This window comes from Nelumbo lutea, chromosome 3 (assembly GCF_056320005.1).
Source record: "Nelumbo lutea isolate HS-2025 chromosome 3, American lotus-T2T, whole genome shotgun sequence".
Lineage (NCBI taxonomy): Eukaryota > Viridiplantae > Streptophyta > Magnoliopsida > Proteales > Nelumbonaceae > Nelumbo > Nelumbo lutea.
The window spans coordinates 39,676,362-39,699,292 of NC_142686.1; the positions used below are offsets into that span (position 1 = coordinate 39,676,362).

Genomic DNA, 22,931 nt, shown 5'->3' on the forward strand with positions numbered 1-22,931 from the left:
GGCATTATGCTATTTCTTAGTGAAAATGAATTCTTTTTGTAAATCAAAATAAGTTTAGAAAAAGAAGGTCATATTAGTAATTGACCGAAAAGGTAGACAGACAGTCACGGTCACAATGCAGCAACTATTCTCGTTGTAGATCGAACACGCTGAACCGTCTTTCTTGGGTCCACCGTTCACCGCACCGGTTGTTAACCTCGGGCCTTCGGATGGGGGTATTTTGGTAACAATAATGTCCATTATATGGGAGTCCTCTTTGTTTTCTCTCCCTATATATATCTTTTATCTTCATATTTAGGGTGAGCATTGATCTCAGCAGAGACTAGCTAGAGAGAGTCACGGCTGCTGAGAAGGGGAGGTGCAACTGCTTGAGAAGGGGGTTCAGACTGCAGAATCGGATTAAGGTGTTAATTTGCTTCCCCTCCTTTTAATGTTTCTTGCTCAAATGAGTATTCCAACTGCCACTTCTCTCCGATGCTTGTAATGCCACTTTTCGCATTATATTTCTAGCTATCTGCTAGACCTGGTACTGCGATACTCATCTGAGTAAGCAACGTTAAACTGGAGGTAATTTATCCTTCTACCTCTTTCAAAAACATGCTTAGCCTGATTTTCTCCATGGATGAAGCACCAGATAAGTTCTCTCTCTCTCTCTCTCTTTCCCTCCCTCTTTCTGTGTGTTATCTACCGGTCAAACTAAAACAATTATTTCGTAGTAAAAGAAATGAAGTCATAGTAAAATCTTTATAGAAGAGTTTCAGTATGTTGGGGAGCTCTACTTGTACGGAGCCAGGAGCAGTACGATAGAATAAAGGAGAAATTTCTGAGAAGTAGAGGAGCATATCGGTGATGGTGAACTTCCCCAATCAATATTCAACTCTCAACCTGTGTGCTACTGCCAACTGGCGTATGGTTAGAATGTAACCCCAACAAACCTTCAACCTGTTGTGTTCTTTTTATATATATTCTCTTTCAAGCATCAATCACGTTTCATTTCTGTGCAGTGCAGGGTCGTGACACGCAGAGATCAACATGTCCAGGAAAGAGACCGGGTAAGCCTAGGTTTGGCAATTTTCTTGTCATCCTCGAGAGAGATCATAAGGAGATTTGAAGGGTTTTCTATCATCATCTTTGCTACCAGATAGCCGGCGATGCTCCACGTCTGGTATTTTCTAGCTTGTTTTCCAATGTACCGCCCAGTCTTACCGTCGTAGTACTCCGGCCACCCGTCCTTGGAAATGCGTTGCTCCACCAGCTCTATCGCTCTCTTGGCTATCTGTGGCCTACCGCACTTGATACACGCCGCCGTCAGTAGCCATAACAGAACTGCACCCCACCACAATGCATTAATACATTATATATATATATATCCCAGGTCAACAGTTCTTTATTCTCAACCCCCATTCTAAACCAATAAGGGGAGCCGGCGGGTGGCTAGTTAATAGCTAAACATTTTTGGCTTTTCTTTCCCCGACCCTCTTTTTTCTCTGGCCAATATCCCCCTTCCCCCAAGAAAAAAAAAATCTGCTATCAAGTACCAACTAGTTCTCACATCCCACCCACAGGACATAAGACTCTTTTCATTCGTAGGAAAATATTCCCAATAAACGGCGGCAGTGTTCTGTGGGTATAAATGTGGGAACGAAGTAACAGGTAGCAGATCCGGAGATATCCGAAATCGGATTAAAAGGTAATTGTGAACACACAGTAAGCATTCTGTAAATATTTTTGACAGCTGTATTCAAATTTTGTTTAAATGATTTCAAGAATAATATGAGTATATGTAAATCAAAATAGTCCGGATCAAGTCCCATCATAGCGTCACAAGTGTCACCAACAAGGCACTACAGCCGTAAATTAAGAACATCTCACCACGAAGCAACAATGGAGATGTTCCTAACATCCCGCTGTAGCGGCATGCTGGGACAAAATTCAGAACTCTTAATGACAGGCCACAGGTATCACAAAATTTCCTGACTACCAATTCAAAATATCTACCTGATTCAAACTCGTTTTGTTTTGCTGCAGTTCGAATCTACACTTACGACCTTGTACTGAGGCGTTTTGCGGCAAATTGGATCTCTTGCTCTTGCGACCTTGTACTAAGAGTACACTAACCAATGAAATTCATCACAACTAGCGGTATCGGCACTAACCAATGAAAATCATCAAAATTCACAGGAGGTATCGGCACTAACCAATGAAAATCATCAAAATTCACTAAGGGTATCGGTACAGCAGCTATACGAGGGATATATTCCCATTATGGCCACGGTAAGTGGGGGTTTTAGGAATAGGTGGTGGGGTACCCAGCCTAATATGTAAAATGAAAAAGGGATAATAAGGTACTTTTGGGCTTTAATATTAATAAAAATAAATCTTTTAATATAATTTCTTAAATAGATTAACTTTTAAAAAAATATATAAAGAAGGGCAAAAACACTTCATTTTCTTCTTCCACCAAACACTTCATTGGTCTTAGCTATTTGCTGTCTTGCTTCCGAATGGGGTAGCAGGGAACCTGAAACGGAGGAGATGGGAAAGCTTTGGGGGGAACCCGGTGTAGAGGCTCCGAAGCTCAAGTTAGAATCCTTCAAAAGCAATGTAGTACCAGATAGCGCAAAGTTTGCATACCTTCGTTGTCAGGGGGCAGGGGGCTCTTATAGTCACTTCGTGTATTCGTCCCGAGGCCCTTGTCACATCGGGTATGATTACCCTTGTGCTTGTTAATTCGGCCGTCGTCTTTTCTGTTGAGACCATGAGAGAGGTCGGGCCAAATCTTCCTTCATCAATTGCCCGCCACTCCTTGCGCCGGGGGTCTTGCCATGGTGCGGGGAGTTTTCACGAGGTAGCTGGTGGATTTGTCCCGTCCTTCGAACCTTCACTGTTCGAGACGCTTTTGCTAGGGTTCTTTCGGTTTCCGAGAAGGCTGGAAACGTGCTTACTCAAGAACACAGGTGGTTGTGACCGCGTGTTTTAAATTTCAAACCAATTCGCGCCACTGGGACGTGACGACGGGTCATTTCAAAAAGGCACGCCACTGCTGTACGTGCGCGGTCGACTGTTAGGGAGACGTGCGGCGCGTCAGTTTCGAAAAGACGCATGTCGAAGCGACGTTGGTTTCAAAAAGACGCGTTGACGTTTTGCTTTTTTCGGAAAGACGTGCGCCAATCACGTCTCGACCTTAAGGGCTGTGCGGTCGGTAAGAACGTGGGCCATCAGATCGTCTTCGGTCTGCATGGTCGATTCTTGGATACTGTAGCTATAAATAGTGGGGGACCCCGGTTGTTGTTACTTCTGCGGTTTGTCTACTGAGTTCGCGTCCAACCTTTCAGCTCGCGTCCAAGTCTTTTCCAGCTCGCGTCAAGGCTGGTTATACAGTTCACGGTTCTTTGGTTTTTCTTCAAACTTTCCGGTGAGTACTTCCTTGGATTCGTCTTTTCCCCAATGTCTAGCTTTGATAGCTCAGACAATTCTTCGAGTAGGGCCGATGTAGGTTCCACCAACCGAGCCGTGTCCCCAGACTGCCTCAGTGATCCAGTAGGTCGAGTCGCTTCGGGCAGTTTGGCGTCTACCTCCCGCCGAGGTCAGATGCTAGACCGGTTTGGCCCTTCGACCATGACGCCTGAGGGGCTTCAATCCATACTTCTGTCTTATAATCTTCTTGGGGGGTACACATATTTTATTCCTTTGGGTAGCTTTCCTTGGGAACACGGTCCCGACGAGATCGTGATTTTTTGAGAGCAGCTAGCTGTAGGGTTACGACTTCCTTTCCATCCCCTTCTCGTCGAAGTCATAAACCACTTCGGTGTCACCATTGGCCAGCTTCATCCGAACTCTATTCGGAACCTGGTGGGGACAATTTCCCTTTTTTGCGAGCAGAACTTTCCCTTAGACTTAGAGATATTCTCCTCTATCTTGATGCTCAAGAGACAGGCGGGTTCTCTTCCTAGGGGGAGACGGGCGTATTACCTTTCTCCTCGCCAGGGTTTCAAGCCTCTGCACGATCTTCCTAATAATGTCCTGGCTTGGAAGCGGGACTACTTCGGCGTGCGAAGTGCACAAGGATGGCCCTTTCAGACCAGGTGGGGTGAGGTCGCTCCCGATTTGGGCGTAACTCTTGATAAAGAGACGGTGAAGGGTCTCCGGCAATGGGCACGACAAGGCTTAAAGTGCCACCACTACTTAACGAAGGCCAAGCCTATTGCAGCCGGCCTGAGTTCGGATAGGTTTCTGGCTATGCGGCTTCTTTTTTTTTTTCTTTGATGTCGAACTCGTTTCTGTAGGTGTGATGGATGCGGAGAGAACTCATGGGGGGCGTTTGTTCCAAGGTATGAAGAGGAGGAAGCGGGTCACCAAGCAAACTCGTACCGAGCTACCCTTGGATGAGGAGCCCCAAGCCCCAGACCATACGCCAGAGGATCTGCCCAGGGAGCCTGAACTGACTCCACCGGTGCACGAGACTGCCGGGGCGCCTTATGCTGAAACCACTCATACGGGCGCTCCTGCGTACTCAAGTGCTCCTGCTCACTCCGGGTCTGCTCATACGCGGGATGGGCCCTCAGGCTTGGGAGCTCAAGGGGAGTTTAGGAGCGTGTTGACGCTGAACTACGCACTTCAGAAGAGTAGGGACGCTACTTTCCCCGAGGAGGTCGCGGCGTGGACCGATCTTCCCTTGAATCAGGTTGCTTGCCGCGCCGTAACACATGCCATGGTGGTAAGTTAGATTCTGTCTTCCTTATTTATTCTGTTGCTTCTATTGTCATTTGCTCACTTGTTTCTTTTGGTAGGTGAATTCTACGATTCATGCCTTGGCGGCCCAAGTGGAGAGGACAGGCGCGAGCTGCTGAGGATGTCGCTCATGCTGCTGAAGAAGCCTTCCGTGCTGCAGAGGCAAATACCCGAGCTGCTGAGGCGACTGCTTATGCTGCTGAAGAGGTTGCTCGCGTCGCGATGGCCAGACAGGCGAGGTCTCAGCGTGACGCCGAGGCCATGGGGGTAGTTGTCAAGCATATGGCGGACTTGAAGTTGGATTTGCAGCATCAAGTCGAGTATCTTCAGGAGGACATCAGGGAGAGAACACAGATTTTTTCCCAAGGCATTGAAGACGCCAAGAAGAAGGCAGTTGAAGACTACATTGCCTCCCCGCGTTTTGACGATCTGATGGTGGACTCTTACAGGAGGGGGTTCAAGTTAATCGTTTGCCTTCCAAGGTTTCGAGTTCGTATGCGCCCCCGAGCGCTGTTATTACTTTATAGGCCCTTCCCAATTAGGTCCAAGCTTGCCGATGCCGGGTTCGGGCACCATAATCTTACGGAGGACCAGGTCGCCGACTCGGAAGCTTCGTTGCTTTACTCTGCTATTGTAGTAGCGAGCTACCTGCTGCTGGTATGCCATTGTTCGGATGTGCGCGAGGTCCCTTACCTCGTCCAGTAGGTCGAGGTTGGTGCGTAACTCGTCTCCGTTCATCCGATCGTCGTATGTTTCTAATCGCAATGTTGGTATTTCGATTTCCGTCGGGATCACCGCTTCAGTGTCGTAGGTGAGGTTGAAGGGGGTTTCTCCCGTGGCTGCTTTTTCGGTCGTTCGGTGAGCCCATAAGACACTTGGTAGCTCTTTGGCCCACAATCCCTTAGCTCGATCCAGACGTGCTTTCAGTCCGCGCAGGATGGCTCTGTTCATTACTTCCGTCTGACCGTTTGCTTGCGGGTGCACAACTGACGTGAAATTTTGCCGAATCCCCATGTTCTGGCACCACTCTTGGAACTTGATATCCTTGAACTGTTTGCCATTGTCGGAGATTAGAACCCGAGGTAACCCGAACCGACATACTATGTTCTTCCAAAAGAAGTTCTGTATGTTTCGAGCCGTGACAGTTGCCAGAGGTTCGACTTCTATCCACTTCATAAAATAATCTACCGCAACAACTAAGAATTTTCTTCTGCCTGTTGCTGGTGGGAATGGCCCTAGGAGGTCAATGCCCCATTGTGCAAAGGGCCACGGGCTGGCGAGGTATTTGAGGTCGGAGGCAGGTTGATGGTGGATGTTAGCGTGCTTTTGACACTTGTCGCATTTTCTGACGAGCTCGACAGCTTCTGCCTTCATCGTTGGCCAGTAGTATCCTTGTTGAAGTGCCTTTTGGGCGAGTGCTCTGCCCCCCAAGTGTCCGCCGCACAGGCCTTCATGAGTGTCGCAGAGTACGAACTCGGCTTCGGTAGGTCGCAGGCACCGCAAATAGGGGAGCGTGTACGACCGTCGGTATAACTGTTCGTCTATTATGACGTATTTGGCCGCCTGGCGCTGCACCCTCGTGGCCGCATTGCGTTCTGCAGGGAGGGTTCCTTCTATTAGGAAGCTCGTGAGTGGATCGATCCAGCTCGACTTTGCTTCTAAGACAGGAGCGACCTCCTCTGTCCCCCCGAGAATACTAGGCCGAGGTAAGTCTTCTATGTACACAGTTCTCATTATGTTGTGACTCGTACTGGCTAACCGGGACAAGGCGTCGGCCTCAGTGTTTTCTGACCTCGGGATTTGCCTGATGATGTGTGACCGGAAGTTGAGCAGGGCTTCTTTTACTTTGGCCAAATATGCGATCATTGAGAGATCGCGTGCTTCATATTCACCGGTAACTTGGTTTACCACGAGCTGAGAATCGCTGCAAATGACCAAGTGTTTTGCCTTAACCTTTCACGCTAGGTCCAGCCCGGCGATCAGTGCTTCGTACTCTGCCTCGTTGTTGGATGCCGCGAACTCAAAGCGTAGTGCGTATTCTACTTTTGTGCCGCTCGGGCCGCACAAGACTATTCCAGCTCCGCTGCCTTGCCGGTTCGAGGAACCATCCACGTGAAGGATCCAGGGCTCCTCATCCCAATTCGCTCTTCACCTGACCAGGAGAGATGCCACATTGGCTGCTACTTCACGGGGTTCAGACTCTATGGGCTCAGGAGCTCCGGGTTCGCCGCAACTGGGGACCTCGGGCTCGACCTGTGGGGCTTCGTGGCTGAAAGTGCACTCGGCGATAAAATCTGCCAAAGCTTGGGCCTTGATAGCGGTTCTCGGTTTGTACTGGAGGTCGTACTCGCTGAGTTCGATGGCCCATTTCGTCAGTCAACCGGAGACTTCGGGTTTGAGTAAAACTTGTCTAAGAGGTTTGTCAGTTAGGACGATGACAATGTGAGCCTGGAAGTACGGGCGGAGTTTACGAGCTGCTATTACTAGGGCATATGTTACTTTTTCTATCTCCGAGTACCTTGCCTCTGCTCCCTGCAAAATTTTACTAACATAATATATGGGCCGTTGGACCCGGTCTGTTTCCTTTATTAGTACCGAACTGACCGCCTCGTCGCTCGCCGAGAGGTACAGTTCTAAGACCTCGCCCACCTCAGGCCGAGCTAAGGTTGGCACACTAGCGAGGTAACCTTTTAGTTTGTCGAACGCGAACTGGTAGTCCTGGGTCCACTCGAACCCTTTGCCTTTGACTGCCTTGAAGAAGGGTAGGCAGCGGTCTGCTGACTTAGACAAGAAGCGGCTTAGAGCGGCTATGCGGCCGTTTAGCCTCTGAACCTCTTTTACTTTCCGAGGTGGTTTCATATCTAGAATGGCTTTTATTTTGTCCGGGTTCGCCTCAATACCGCGTCGATTGACAATGTAGCCTAGGAACTTGCTCGAGGTGACGCCGAAGACACACTTGTTGGGATTCAACTTCATGCTAAACTGACGCAGGATTTGGAAAACAGAATCTAAGTCTTGTATTAACTCTTGTGAAAACTGAGTCTTGACGACCATATCGTCTACATAACACTCTATCTTCGTACCAATCAGGGGCCGAAATAGCTTATTTACAAGTCTTTGGAAAGTTGCCCTAGCATTTTTTAGTCCGAAGGGCATGACTTTGTAGCAATACAAGCCAAACTCGGTTATGAAGCTGGTTTTTTCCTCATCGGATGGGTCCATCCTAACTTGGTTGTAGCCCGAGTAGGCATCCAGGAAGCTTAGCAACTCGTTTCCCGATGTCGCGTCCACTAGGCGGTCAATTCTGGGGAGGGGGAAGCAATCTTTCGGGCAAGCTCGGTTCAGGTCGGTATAGTCGACGCACATGCGCCACTCGCCGCTTGCCTTTTTTACCAACACCGGGTTGGCCACCCAGCTTGGGTAGTGGACTTCCCTTATGAAGTTTGCTGCGAGGAGCTTCTCAACCTCCTCGTCGACCGCTCTCCAGCGTTCTGGGGCTAAGTTGCGTTTCTTCTGTCTAACGGGTCTGACTACAGGGTCAGTATTAAGTTTGTGAGTTATCAGTCCAGGGCTAATGCCGAGCATGTCGGCCGCGGACCAGGCAAAAATATCTAAATTTTGAAGTAAAAAACTCACCAGTTCGGCTCGTAGGGGGTCTTCGATGGAAGCTCCGATGCTTAGTGTGCGAGCTGGACCCGTAGCTGAAGTTGGGATTGCGACTGTTTCCTCCGTGGGCGAAGCTCGCTCCTCACCTTGCTCCGCCGGTCGCTCCAGTTCGAGGTCATCGGCCGCCTTGGTTTTTCCCTTTAGGGCAGCAACGTAGCACTTGCGGGACTCGAGCTGGTCGCCCCGCGCTACCCCTATACCGAAGTCCGTAGGGAACTTCATGGCCAAATAGTAGGTGGAGACCGCCGCCCGTAGGATATGTGTGATCGGCCGCCCTATTATGGCATTGTATGGGGAGGGGGTCGCGACTACCAGGAAATCATGGTTGAGTCTGACCGCACAAGGCCATGTGCCGACTTCCATAGGGACAGTTACTTTTCCAAGGGGCCTGACTTCCTCTCCGCTGAAACCTACCAAGGGAGTGTTCGCGGGCTTCAGCTCACTCCTCTTTAACTGCAGCTGGTCAAATGCTGATTTGAAGAGGATGTCCGCTGAGCTACCCGAATCTACGAGTACGCGCCTGACCTCGAAGTCGCTGATCCTTAGCTTAATGACAAGCACGTCATCATGGGGGTAGTGGACTCCTCGCGCGTCGTCCTCCGTGAAAAAGATTGGTTCTTCGGTCTTTGGTCTCTTTGGGGGGTTCCGTTTTTCGAGGGCCGCTTCGCAAACTGAAGTCCGGGCTACTGCCGAGATACACCCCGCTACCACCGAACCTCCCACTATTACATGGATGGTTCCCCGAACTGGCCTCTCTTCCGGAGGCTGCTTCTGCAACGGTTCAGCAGGTCTGTTGCTAGACTCGGGGGCATCCTTTTCGTGCTCCTTTTGCCGACATGCTTTATTGTTATTGTTGTGCTGTACAAAGTTTCTCATGTATCCGCGACGGATGAGTCCCTCTATCTTGTCCCGGAGGTTATTACACTGTTCGGTGCTATGACCATGGTCTCTATGGAAACTACAATACAAATTCTTGTTTCTCTCGTTCGGATTTCCTTTTAGGCGAGGTGGCCACTTAACGTACGGAGCGTCTTTGATCGTCATTAAGATCTCTGTCCGTCTCGTGTTTAACGGCGTGTAGTCAGTCCAAACTGCTAGGGGGGCCTAGAAGGACTGGTTCAGCTTCGGCTCCCGGGTTGGGTTTTTTCTATTCACCGGGTTGGAGAGCTCGCCTTCTCTCTTTCTTTTCTGGTTCCCGCCTTCGGTTCGTTGGTTGATTTCTTCCTCTGTCCTCATGAACTTATCCGCGAGTTTAAGGAATTCGGCCACGGTCGCGGGCTGGTTGGCCACCATGTGCCATTTGAACTCCATGTGCGTCACCCCTCTTTTGGCCGCCGCGAGCTGCACTGCGGGTTCCAACCGCGGTATTTGCAAGCATGCTTCGTTGAACCACTTGATGTAGCCCTGAATAGATTCTCCTTCTCATTGGACCACTCCGAATATGCTTTCCTCTGTTATGGGGCACCGTCGGCTGGTGACGAAGTGTGTGGTGAAGACTTGCATGAACTGGGCCCAGCACTTTATCGACCTGGGGGCCAGGTTCCTGTACCAAGTGCGGGCTACCCCCCTGAGGGTGGTGGTAAAGGCCACACACATGCACGATTCGCTAGCCCTGGCAAGGTGCATTTGCGACTGAAAGGCGTCAACGTGGTCGTTGGGGTCGAAGGACCCGTCGTACTTGTCCAGAGGTGGGAGCTTGAAGTCTCTGGGTAAGGGGACCGCCAAGAGTTCTGATGCGAGGGGGGAAGGAACGGAGAGAGCCGGGGCAGCCCCTACCTCGTCCGAGCTCGTGTCTTTGCCTCTGAATTTCGACAAGGCGCGGGTGGTAGTTTGGCGACTTCGTCGGCGCCTTCGCCGTTGAGCGGGCCTTGTGCTGGCGCTGCTAGCCTCCGTGTTACCGAGCTCGATGGGTCCGGAGTGCTGGTAGTCTGCCGCCAGGGCGCTGAATCGGTTTTCGATGAGCGGGAGCTCAGGCTTGGAGCGCCGGGGTGCCGACCTCGCGGGCGAGGTTCCCGACCCGCCTGCGGGTTGCGAGGCGGGGATGACATTTTTCTCTCTTCGGCCTGGGGACGAGGCCTGGCTGTTGGGATCGTTATGGGGCCGGGAGGCCTTCGCCTGGTGGGGGCGCCCATCCTGCGGGGAGGCCTTGACCGGCCTCGGAGCGGGGTGGCGAGGTGGAAGTAGTGGTTGGTTCAGTGGCAGTTGGGGGAACTGCTGTTGATAGTGATACTGGGAGATGTTGTGCAACACTTGGTGCTGGTGAAGTTGGTGTTGCTGGAACTGTTGCATTTGGGCTTGCATTGCCCGCATGCACTACATCAGGTCCTCCAATCGGTTTTGGCTAGCTGCCAGGGGGACGGTAGTTGGTTCAGTGAAGGTTGTCTCAATGGGGAGAGGAAAGGGGACGCTTGTGGTAGGAGGGTTTACGGGTGCCACTGCTTGTGGCGTGTTCAAGATGGGGATCCCATCCGCCGAAAGGGGGATGGTGAACTGTCCAACGCACACTACGGAGACCTGAAGTTGCTCCCCGGTGGCGTTTGTCTCCGTGCTACGTCCGGTGTTGCTGGAGGAGGCCATGAGTGTTGGGTTTTTTGAAGAAAAAAGGGGGTATCAAGTTTGGAGGGAGGCTTTTTGAAGCGTTTCCCACAGATGGCGCCAATTGATGGAGCACGATCCGGCTGGTCTTAGCTGTCTGCTGCCTTGCTTCCGAACGGGGTAGCAGGGAACCTGAAACGGAGGAGATGGGAAAGCTTCGGGGGGAACCCGGTGTAGAGGCTCCGAAGCTCAAGTTAGAATCCTTCAAAAGCAATGTAGTACCAGATAGCGCAAAGTTTGCATACCTCCGTTGTCGGGGGCAGGGGGCTCTTATAGTCACTTCGTGTACTCGTCCCGAGGCCCTTGTCAGATCGGGTATGATTACCCTTGTGCTTGTCAATTCGGCCGTCGTCCTTTCTGTTGAGACAGAACCGTCACTGCCTAACCGTCTAACTGGAGATGGCGGCGTCAGTGGTGGTGGCAGGTGGCCATTTAGAGTGCTACTGCCAAACGTCAGATCCCAAGTCAGTCAGGCATGGCGCCCTCGGGCACGGACTTCCCTAGTGTCAGGCATGGTACGACTTGTTTGGCTTTGGTGCCCAGAAGGTGATGCGAAGTGCTGAGCGAGGCATCTTGAGCTCGGAGGTATCTATAGGGCAGGTCAGTTTTGGCGAGGTGTATCCCGAACTGTTACAAGGTGGGTCAGTTCGGCGAAGTGTAACCCGAGCTATTACAAGGTGGGTCAGTTCAGCGAAGTGTATCCCGAGCTGTTACAAGGGTCAGTTCGGCGAAGTGTATCCCGAGCTGTTACAAGGTGGGTCAGTTCGGCGAAGTGTATCCCGAGCTATTACAAGGTGGTTCAGTTTGGCGAAGTGTATCCCGAGCTGTTACAAGGGTCAGTTCGGCGAATTGTGTCCCCTTGTTCCCGCCTAGGCTTGGCCCCTTTTGCCGAGCTATTGTTTCTGCCACGTGTCACATGAGAGAGGTCGGGCCAAATCTTCTTTCATCAATATTAATAAAAATAAATCTTTTAATATAATTTATTAAATAGATTAACTTTTAAAAAAATATATAAAGAAGGGCAAAAACACTTCATTTTCTTCTTCCAGCAAACCACTTCTGCCTTTAGTGTTGTGGGGGAGAGAGAGAGAGAAATAAGAAGATGAACACCTCTGGTAATGCTAATCCGTCACCGCCTCCACCCACCTTTGGCAATGCAAATCTACTGCCCACCTTAGCCTCTGCCTCGCCTACTTCCGCCCACCTCCGTCCGCTTCGATGACTAAGAAGATGAAAATCTCCAAATCGACCTCCGTCCCAGTGCCACGATAACTTCAACTCGTCTAACATTTTTTCAATGCTCCCGATAATATGATGATATTCTTCAATGCCGATGGCAAGCAAATACAGAAACAAACAAACAAACACTACTTTTGCTTTGCAAATATCAGTGAGAGCATTAAGAGGGAGACCAAAGACCATACAAGTAAATATCGACACTGAAGGAGATCGGAGATCGGGAGAGAGAAACAACTAGAGATGCCAAAACTCTAGAGCGAAAACATGGAGGCTTTCTTCATCAGGTTGGACAGTGCGTGTCGTAGTCGCCCTCTGGTAGAACAATCGAAGAGCTCGCACTCATCTCCGACCATTGCTTGTATCATGATCTTCTCCGAAAACTATGAGCCATAGTTAGAAGAAGAAGGTGAAAGTGGCAACCAGATCAGTATAGCCTATGCCCACGTATCTACCGAAAGGGTGATTGAGAATGAAGGGCCAAAACAGCTGGGCAATGACCAAAGTAGTACCAGTCTATGGGCTCCGGCGAGAAGGTTGAGCTTGGCTAGAGCCACCATGTGCATCCTCTCAGCTTCTTTGATGAACCCGAGAGAGTTTAACAATGGTTTGGAGGGGGCGGAAGTGGTTTGGAGGAGGAAGAAAATGAAGTGTTTTTGTCATTATTTGAAATATTTTTAAAAAATTAACCTATTTTAAAAATTATATTAAAAGGTTTAATTTTATTGATATTAGGGCCCTAATCTCAATGAAAAACGAAAAAATAGACCTATTGCAGATTTTTTAATTCCACTGCAGACCAATAAACATTCAAAGTGTCAAATACTCCCACTTTATACACCAATATCCTCTGTGAATTAACATCAATTCCACACCTACTCCAACTGTACTTTGGGCCTAAAAATTTTGACCTGAACCGTCATTCTCCCATAAAAAACAATTCACTTCACAATTAATGTAAAAGCCAACTCACCTAAAAGTACCAAATTTAAAAAAAAGGATAAAATTACATTTACCGTGACAACTATTTAGTCTTTTATGAGAGGAGCCAAAGTTTTAGGCCTAACCTTGTCATATAACCGTAGGAGCAAAAACTTCGCAAAACATTATCTGCCACCTCACCTAAAAGTGCCAATTTTTTTTTTTCTGAGAAAAAAAACGATCCCAGTTACTTTTGAATATCTAAAGTTTAGTAAAAAAAGACAAAATATTATGTCTATGCCTTATTAAAAATACGGTAAATTAGAAAGACCCCCTCTACTTTTGTTTTGTGACAAAGACCCCCCTATATTAAGACCGTGACATAAAACCCTCCTTCCGTTAACTTTCTGTTGAAATTTGTTATTACAGTATTTTTTAATCTCCATATTACCCTTGTAATAAGAAAAATACTATTCATCTTCCCTAAACTCAGGATACACGAACAACAGCGGTAATAAGAGGAGAGAAAGAAAGATCGGGGATTATTGCCGCTGTTGTTCTCTACCTCTGCTATATTTTCCCCTCACTTTGTTCATCGCATCTCTGTATTTTTCCTCAGCATCATATCCGATATTTTCCTTGACATATTTGTAGGAGTGAATCACTTCGTCCCACGTGAAATTGTCAAGTCTCCGACAAAACTTAGCCTTCCTTGGATCCGGTTTGGGTTTCGTAGCACCCCAGCTAGACATTAGTGTCATGGAGATTGAGGGCCTGGGCATAGACATGGCTTATTCTGAGAGGTTGTCGATCTCCCTTTCTCTCCTCCCCTATAGCAACCAGAAGAGCAACCCCTCCTCCTCCACTTCAATTGTCGCCTCCGCCTTCAAACCCGTCATCGACTTTCACCGCTGCAATTGATTGCAGCGACGAATTCAAACTCAGTGGTGGCGAATCCACCACCGGGCTCTCTCCCTCTCTCTCTCTCTCTCTCTCTCTCTTCATCTTTGTTTCGAATTTTGGAATTTAATTTTGATTTCGTTCACTTGGGTGATAGACACAACATCTACGGAGGCAACTGTTGGATTTTAATCTCATAAGAGATTAAATCCAATGGGTTTGATTGGTCAATTACATGAGAAATTGCATTTGCACACTTGATTGAAAAATTAACTTTTCTCTTACAAAACCCAATTTTGAACTTGTCCCACATTGGAAAATTATAAGCATTGTTTTCAGTATTATAATAGGAACTTATTTACACTCCTTAGAAATAGTAGATGAGAGTATGGGGGGTTTGATACCGCACAATGCGCAGCAGACCGGACAGAGAGAGAGAGAAAGTGAATTTTGAAAATGTGTGTCTTTGAAGTCTGATTTATGCTCCTTAAATAGTTTATGAAGAGGTATGAAGAAAAGGTAGATGCCGGTTTAGAGAAGGCATCTTGAACAGTCATACTTTCAAACATTGTGACTGCTTAAAAAGTAGTTAATAGTTAATGATTGTTAATTTTGAATTGTGTCTCTTGATCACACCAGATCGAATCGTGACCGTTGATCTCATCAACGGTGATTAATGATGATCATCGCATCAAAACCAAAGATGCCATTCGCGAGCCACGCGGGTGTGAGCAAAGTGCGCATCTAAAGTGTACACACGCACAGTCTTACAGAATGTTTTTTCGGAGATTCTTCACCTTTGTTGGTTGTAGATTCTCGCCCAAAACTCTGTTGTATCTCGGGAACGGATTTACTTGTTTTAGACCCTCCAGTTCTATACCAATCATCTACAATGAAACAAGTTTCAACCACATAGGAGAAGCTGAAGAATTACATACTACATTCATGACTTACCTGGCCAAGACCCGCCGTTATGGTAACTCCATCGTGTGTTCTTCGGATCACAGCCGGTGACGATCCTCCACTGGTGACCCTCCAGCGCTGGATACACGATCTTCAAGGGCATCTCTCCTATCAAGTCCTCCCACCGCTCCTCAAGCAGATCCATAATGGCTGTGGCCTGCTGCGGTGTGGCTAAAGAGCTCAAGATCGCAATGCAATTGCCGACCAAGAACCATCGGAAGTCCATGCGAGCTGGGCTGACATTACCAACGAAATACCCACCTCGTAGAGGCATAAAATCGAACACCCAGTCAGGAATGGAGTCGGGGATGACGTTGAATTTGTTGACAGCAGTGTGGGAGTACTCCTCGGTGCGGTAACGGTAGATGTTGTTTAGTTGGGTGAAGTCAAGCCAGAAGTAGGTGCGGATGTGGTAGCTCAGGGCTGTGACCCGCTTGTCGATCCTCTCTATCAATTCCTTGCCGCCACTCTCGGGCTTTAGCATCTGCCTTGCGCACCTAAGTGCAAAGAAGAATAGGGCCTGGATCTCTATTGAGTACCCGTAAATGCCCTGTTTCACGTTCCAAATTCCAACAGTGAACTGTCTGGGAAAAAAAAATCTTCAACACAGCATTTGTTTATTTTGGAATTACAAACTTCAACTGCCATCGATTTTGCCATCATTAGTCATTAGTTAGAAATGAAATGGTAAAATTTTTGTTTTTTATGATCGATTTTCCCACAAGGATTAGGGAAATAGAAAAAATTGCCATCCTAGCTAGGTCTTTCAAGACAAAATCTTTTCCATGATCTAAGGGTATCAGTAGAATAATAACAAAGGGAACTTCTTGGAAATCCAAACTGAGGGCACATTTGTTCATTAAAAAAAATAGGGTAAAATACAAAAAACTCCCCTAAGTTTTCATTTTTACAAAAACTTCCCCTATAGTATTAAAAACCTACAATCACCTCCCTCGTGTGTCTTGGACGAAAAATGTTGGCCAAATGCATTAAGTTTATAAAATAATCATTTTACCCTTATATCTATCAATTCATATGAAATTTATTAAAATACCCCTAAAAGATTTTTTTTTTACTTTTTTTACTTCACCAAAACTTTAGGTCTAGTGAAGTCTAAAAGGGCAAATCTAGCATTTTGAATTATATTGAAAAATGTCCTAATAAATTGTAAGGATAATTTTGTAACTTTGAAGTATCCGTTATTGAGACCAAGGTTCAAATATAAATATGTCCAATATGCAAGTAGAGGCATATCGGTTGTTTTTTTTTGTAGTTTTTCTTTTTTTTTTTTTCAAATCCAATTCAGAGGGGGCGGTTTAAGGTCCATCCACCCCCTGAACCGTTTAAAACCCCAATATACCTCTGTAGGGGTATATCTAGAAGCTCCTGATAGGATATATATCGGCAGATATATGTCAAGTTTTTGAACCTTGATTGAGGCAAAGATGAAAGAAGGTAATTGCAAGTTTTTGTAAAACTACAGGAGAGGATTTTTGTTAAAATAAAATCTCAGGAAGGGATATTACGATCGTACAGAGGGAGGTTTTCATATTTTATCCAAAAAGTAACTAACACATCAGAAAACTTATATTATTTTTGTATGATATGGTAAGTTGTTTTTGTTTTCAAAAATAAAATCATTTATATTGGCGTTTGGCGAACACCTCCTCAGTCCTGAGTGAGCATGGACTTATTAAGTCACCCTGACTAGCAACCTGTCTCCCACTGTATTTAGACCAAAATCTAGGGTTAAAAAAAAAAAGGAAAAAAAAATCTAACAATATTTTGGTGTCCAAGATACCAGACCAAATGGGAGATTCGTGGTTCTGGAGCTTGCCAACTAGAACAAAAACTTTCTTTCTTTCTTTTTCCTCCTCCTATTAGTAAGCTCCAAGACTCAACTATTGAGGGATTGTTGTAAATTTGCTTTTCAGAATAATATAGAAAAACAATGATCACATCAGAAGAATCAAATTGTTTTTGCTGGTTTGACAATGCTTTTGTTTTAAAATAAAAAATCATGCATATGAAAAAGCACTCTCTTCAAATCTTCAATATTGGTTCCAGCTACCGGGAGTGCTGGGAGGGCCGGAGGGTGTACTATCTTTGCACAAAGTGCCTCTCACATATTCAAAACATGCATTTTATGTTTATCAACCCCAGGTACAATGACAAACACCCTTAAATCATCCCGATTAGAAATATGGTAATCATCATTATATGCACATTTATTTATATACTTCAAAGGAGTTATTCCATATCATCGATTTACATGCAGAGACATATAACTTTCTACTTTTTTTTTTTTGTTATAATCTTTCTAAGCAGAATATTCCTAATGCAGTCCGGATTTCCTACTTAACTTCCCTCTATTCCCCTCTCTACTAATACATTAAAATTATTCCAGCAGTGTAACGATTGACTAAAGCCTTAATTAATTCCTCCGTAAGTTACTATTTTATGCATTAATTAAATATTTTTAAAAATAAAAATATAATAATTTTGGGTGGCCTGTAACTACGGGTGCTCATGGTTTATTCAAACCGTGGGCCTTTTTTGTAAACCGAATCAGTAGTATCGGTTTCTGGAAAATCAGTAACTGGCAAATCAAAACTAGTTGGTTAATCAGTTGACCGATTCGGTTCATCGGTTTTTTGACTTTATAATATTTATTAAAAGTATATATAAATATATAATAAAATAATTTATAAATAAAATAATATATTATATATTATAAATATATAATGCATATTTATTAATTTATAATATATATATATATAGTATACATAAATATATAGAAAAACATGTATACCGGTCAGTTCAGTTAACCGCCAGTTTTTTAAATTGGCTAACCGAAACCAAACCGGTACCTTTAGTTTTTTAAAACACCAAACCGACCGATTCGATTAACCAATTTTTTGTTTGGTTTTGATCAATTTTTTCGGTCAGTTCGGTTTTTCAGTTTTTTTTGCTCACCCCTATCTGTAACTCTTTTTCCATGCATGAATTTTCTTTACTAGGCTTAGAAAAGAAATAAAAATAAAAATATCTATTTTAATTATATGCAAATTTCCCATTCTCTCTTTAATTATATGCAAATTAATTCTCTAAGCCTAGCAAAGCAAATTCATGCATCAGAAAAAGAGTTACAGACCACCCAAAATTATTATATTTTTATTTTTAGAAATATTTAATTAATGCATAAAATAGGTATTTCTTTAAAATAGTATCTAACGGAAGGATTAATTAAGGCATTAGTCAATCGTTACACTATATAGGACTTAGTGACAGCTGGAATAATTTTAATGGGTCGGACTGTTCCTAATGATAGATCTTTACTATCGATTAGGGTGTCAATTAGACTGGATTTGGTTTAATTCAATTCAATCTAATGTGAGTCCATTATAAATGGATCAGGTTCAATCCAATTTAATGAATATTTTGGCCCATTTTGGATCTGTCTAATTTAATGTTTAGACCATTCAATCTGTTCAAATTTATTTTAACTAAATTAATTCTAATCCAAATCTAGTCCATTGACACCTAATTTGTATTTTTTTTCAATGGATCAGATATTGGCTCAATCCAACTCAATTCAATATAAATTTATAATGAATGGACCAAGTCCAATTCAATCTAATAAATACCTTGGATCATTAAGTCCAAACTGGTCAAATTCAATGTCTTGTTAATTCGTCCAATCCATCCAAATTGATTTTGATTTGGAGGGGTCCAATCCAAAAACAAGTCCATTGGCACATCTATTATCGATCATCGGAACATGGGATAGGTCACAACTTTATTTATCCCCTGCAGTCATAAATGGGTCCTGTGTCCCTATATGGGTCCGGGAAGAGAGGATTTGACTAAAACTTGAGTCTGGGGACATGAGACTTACGGGTCTGGGATACACAGAACAGTGTCGGGGCATTGAAATGCACCATCAGATAGGTATTACATACATCAGCTGAACCAATCAGTGATGTAAAGACTAATTTTGCTACTGTTGTAACCATAGTTGAGCCTTGGGACCCATGTATTATCTATCTGCTCTTTTCTTGAAGAAATAAGGCATGTAGCAACCTATGAGGCCCAAACTTGTATACCTATCATGTGTCCCAGATTTAAGATACACTCATAAGGCCATACCATTGAGCCATTTAGGAGGCTAGGGCTTCTGCATTGGAGGCAAGGTGCGTTGATTCAATTGTGGTGGTTGAGCACCCATGTTCCAGAGGAACTACCTGAAGTAACTTTCTATTTCAACTGTGTTTTTTTGTATCCGGAGCACAGTGATTGATTTTCCAGATTTTTGTCAAAAATAGCTTCTGGCATTTCTGTATGAGGCCAGCTAAAAACACCAGAAGCCGCATCCAAAAGCCCTCCGAAACTGGCACTAAATTGGGCTTCAAATATCTGGGCGATTAAGGGCAAAACTAAATTGGGCTTCAAATATCTGGGCGATTAAGGGCAAAGGTGAGCTCTGTCGGCCTATGGATATTACACAAAACGATACCTAGCCCATTTGATAAAAAAAAATTATATATAAAATATAAATAATTAAAAGAGGGAGGTGGGGGGGATAGGGGACTATGGGAGTGAAGAGAAGAAAGCTTACCATCCTTCTGTCTATCATGCTACACCCATCCGCGCATAGTAGAGTTGGAAAGGTGTGGAAACCATCAGCAAGGCAAAGGTTCAGTATTAACCTCATCCCCCTTTGCATCTCGGCCATCTCAGACAGCGTACGATCCCTTGTGCACTTGGTATACGACATGAGAAGAATAATCCACCAGAACCCTGAATCAACAGGTGCCACTCTCCCAATCGCACTCCCCCCAAAATCCGCTTCCAAAGTGTCTTTCCCACGGTGTGAGTCATACTGGATCTTGAAACTAGCAGGCATAACACCTTCACCAAGAGTGAAGTTGTCGATCCTCTTTTCCCAACCTTGGAGGTGGAGGGTTTTCAACAAGAAGTTCTTCACGATCTCTGGCTCTGGCTGCGGTTTCATTAGGTAGGCTAATCCACTGGGCACAAAATCTCTCACGAACACCTGCCGGAAAATAAAATGACCAGTTGTGAATAAATTGTTGTACTTCATTAGCTTTTGTACCTTAGAACTTAGAAGCATTACATTATAAAACTAAGGCTGTGTTTGGTTGCAGTGTAATTTTATTTGCACTAGTACAAATGCATGAAAATATAAATAAAAAAATGTAAATTCTCATTTTTAATTTTGTTTTGGATTTTATTTTATTTTGCTCCATGTCTTAATTTATTTCATTTACACTGCAATCAAATAAAAAAAGCTAAAATTTAAAACAAAAATAAATCAGAATTTAAACTTGAACCATTTGTGCTGTCATAATTTTGCATCGGTGCAATTTATTTACATTACAGCCAAACACAGCCTAAGGGGTCCTCTCTGGAGCACAGTCTGGACCTGCAAACTGATCAGGTTCAAATTGGATATGCGTGGATAATATTTGGGTTCAAATCGAACCGGTTTCAGATATTGCACACCACTCATAAATCATTCTAAAACTGGTCAGAATTACAGATGCCCCGCTACTTTACTAATAAATATATCTTCATTTTACTAATAAATACTTAGATATAAGTACTGCTGGATTTAAATGGATACCATTTGCAACCTAACAGAGAGGAGGTTGAACTAAAGCTAAAGCTGTTGAATTGAAACTTCCTGGTGAAACTTATCGATACAAAAAAAAAAAACAAAAAAACCTCCGAACCTGGTGAAGAAATTCTAATTTTTTTACCATTTTCATCTCTTGTTCGCTCATAGAAGGCCACGGGCTGTGACTTGTGAGTGGTGGGTTTTATAAGCTTGCAAAGATTAGCTCCAAATATTAATTCCTACTTTTTCATCAAGCGATTGAACTGTAATCTACTCTGAATTTTTTACCCACGACAACAATTCTGCCTACACTTATTCATAACATCGCAATTACACATAAAGAATATCTTATCCTCTTAAATATTATTATACATGGGGAAATGTTTCCAATGCACAAAGATAATGTTTTTGTGGGTAGAGGTAGTTAGAATTCTTCTGGATAGGAGATCTGGAGTCACCGCAACAAGGCAAAAGCAGAATGTAATTGGACCTTAATCTCTATTTAAACCGCATTAGACATGGCTAAACCTAGAGTTTTTAGGCCCAGCCCAAATCCACCTAAGCAAGGCTGGGTTGTGTGAATTCGGCCCGGCTTAGTGTTTATCCACCTATATGTTTCATTTTCAAGCAATTTCGCTACTTATTACAGTAGTCATGCTCACAGTTTTGTATTTTGACAGTATAAATAGAAATATGTAGAGTAAATCTTCAACTTTGTATTATTTTATATATATATTTATATAGTTGTATTTGTGCTCCTTCTAAACTTGGGATCACTTTACCAACAAAACATGAAAGCATGTTCCAATACCTTTCCAATGTGGTCCAACACCACACATCTCACCATGAGACTGAGACGATCATAAAAGTGGGACCCGCCCTGATCAGATGTGTGGTGTCAGATTATTAGAAAGCCTTGATGCAAACAACAAAGAAATTAGTTTTGAAATCCATACAACTGATTTACGAAAAAAACAAAAACAATGCAATTGTCATTGATTTAATGATTTACATTGGTTTTTTTTTTGGTAAGCATGATTTACATCGGGTTGGTACTCGGTATAAGACTACGACTAGGAGTATTTTGGTAATTTTATGAAATTAACATTCCACCAAACAAAAGAACCGGCTATAAATCTAACAGCAGGGGGTCTTTATCCTCAGTAACGGTGGTCTTTGTGGTTTTCCTTTTGTTGCTTTGTTTTGTTGGTGTTTAGTTTCTGTGTTTCTTTGGCTGTTTGTTTTGTTGTTTCTAGTAATGAATGTTATTAAAAAGAAGGACGATAGCGCCTTCAAAGCAAAAATGACAATGGCGCGAAGCAGATCTTTAACTATTTACAGGCAGAGACAATGGCGCGAAGCAGATCTTTAATGTCATCTTTACAGATTTATTAACAAACGAAGCAGATCTTTAACTATTTAGACGAATACAGGCAGAGACAAAAAAATATCCAATAGAGAAACTAATCCACACATTAATACAGCAGAAGTGACCTCGTGCTGAACCGATACTAACCCGAGATCAACAAGTGATCAATAAGACGTCACAATAAACTATGCAACTTCGAATTCAATGACATGAGAGAGAGAGAGAGGTGTGGTAGTATATACCTGGTTATAGTTCAACGCGTCGGCGCTAGGGTCTAGAGCGGCGAGAGTTCCAATCGGCTTTCCCTTGTAAAAAACAACCGATTTCGTCAGATTCTCCCACGCTTCATCCACTAAGCAAGTATTCTCCGCATTCACCTGCGAGGCATTAGTCCGGTTTCCCGGTGACAGGTGGCTGTCCATGGTGATGTGAACGCTGGGCGATGGCTTCAATGACGGGATCCTGGTGAGCTTCTGATCATCCAAGCACTCTTCAGAGTTTAACGTGATCACAGGCTCATTCTGGGTTTCTGATTCCCCGTCCGGGAGATGAGATATTTCGAGTGAAACGTGGTCTGCATCCGAATGATCCGTGCCGGTGAGCGAAGTTGGGGAAGACGAAGCCATTTCACGAGAGAGAGAGAAAGACGAAAGGGGGGGGGGGGGAAGCGCAGTTTGTAAAGTGTCGAGGAAATGTAATGCCCACAATTAAAATCATATCATGTACGGTTGGCCGTTAAAGCGAATCAGGGAAGAACATTACCTTGTATTTGATATTACTGAAATACCCTTACTGAAAAGTAGCCACCTGGCACCTGCTATGGGTTTAGAGAAGGTATATGGGGAAAGCAGATTTGGTGCTCATAAATTTGTACACACGCCGTTCTCATAGCCCTTTTCAGCCATACAG

General features: G+C 44.6%; 1 protein-coding gene across 3 annotated transcripts; it reads right to left on the reverse strand.

The window, feature by feature from the left end:
* Positions 1–708: 708 nt before the first annotated feature.
* LOC148864395 (putative alkaline/neutral invertase F) lies at positions 709–22,673 on the reverse strand. 3 transcript variants are annotated; one of them, XM_088974880.1, is made up of 5 exons: positions 22,265–22,673; positions 19,631–20,068; positions 15,004–15,562; positions 13,296–13,374; positions 1,151–1,326 (listed from the first exon to the last, which is right to left on the reverse strand). In XM_088974880.1, exons 1-5 carry the CDS (start codon positions 22,646–22,648, stop codon positions 1,284–1,286), a joined length of 1,503 nt encoding a protein of 500 aa, XP_088831006.1. In that variant the 5' UTR covers positions 22,649–22,673; the 3' UTR covers positions 1,151–1,283. The 3 variants fall into 3 exon arrangements, with proteins under 3 accessions (XP_088831004.1, XP_088831006.1, XP_088831005.1); XM_088974878.1 differs by lacking the exon at positions 13,296–13,374 and having other exon boundaries at positions 709–1,326; XM_088974879.1 differs by lacking the exons at positions 1,151–1,326; positions 13,296–13,374 and adding an exon at positions 14,624–14,936.
* Between the last annotated feature and the right edge of the window lie 258 nt (positions 22,674–22,931).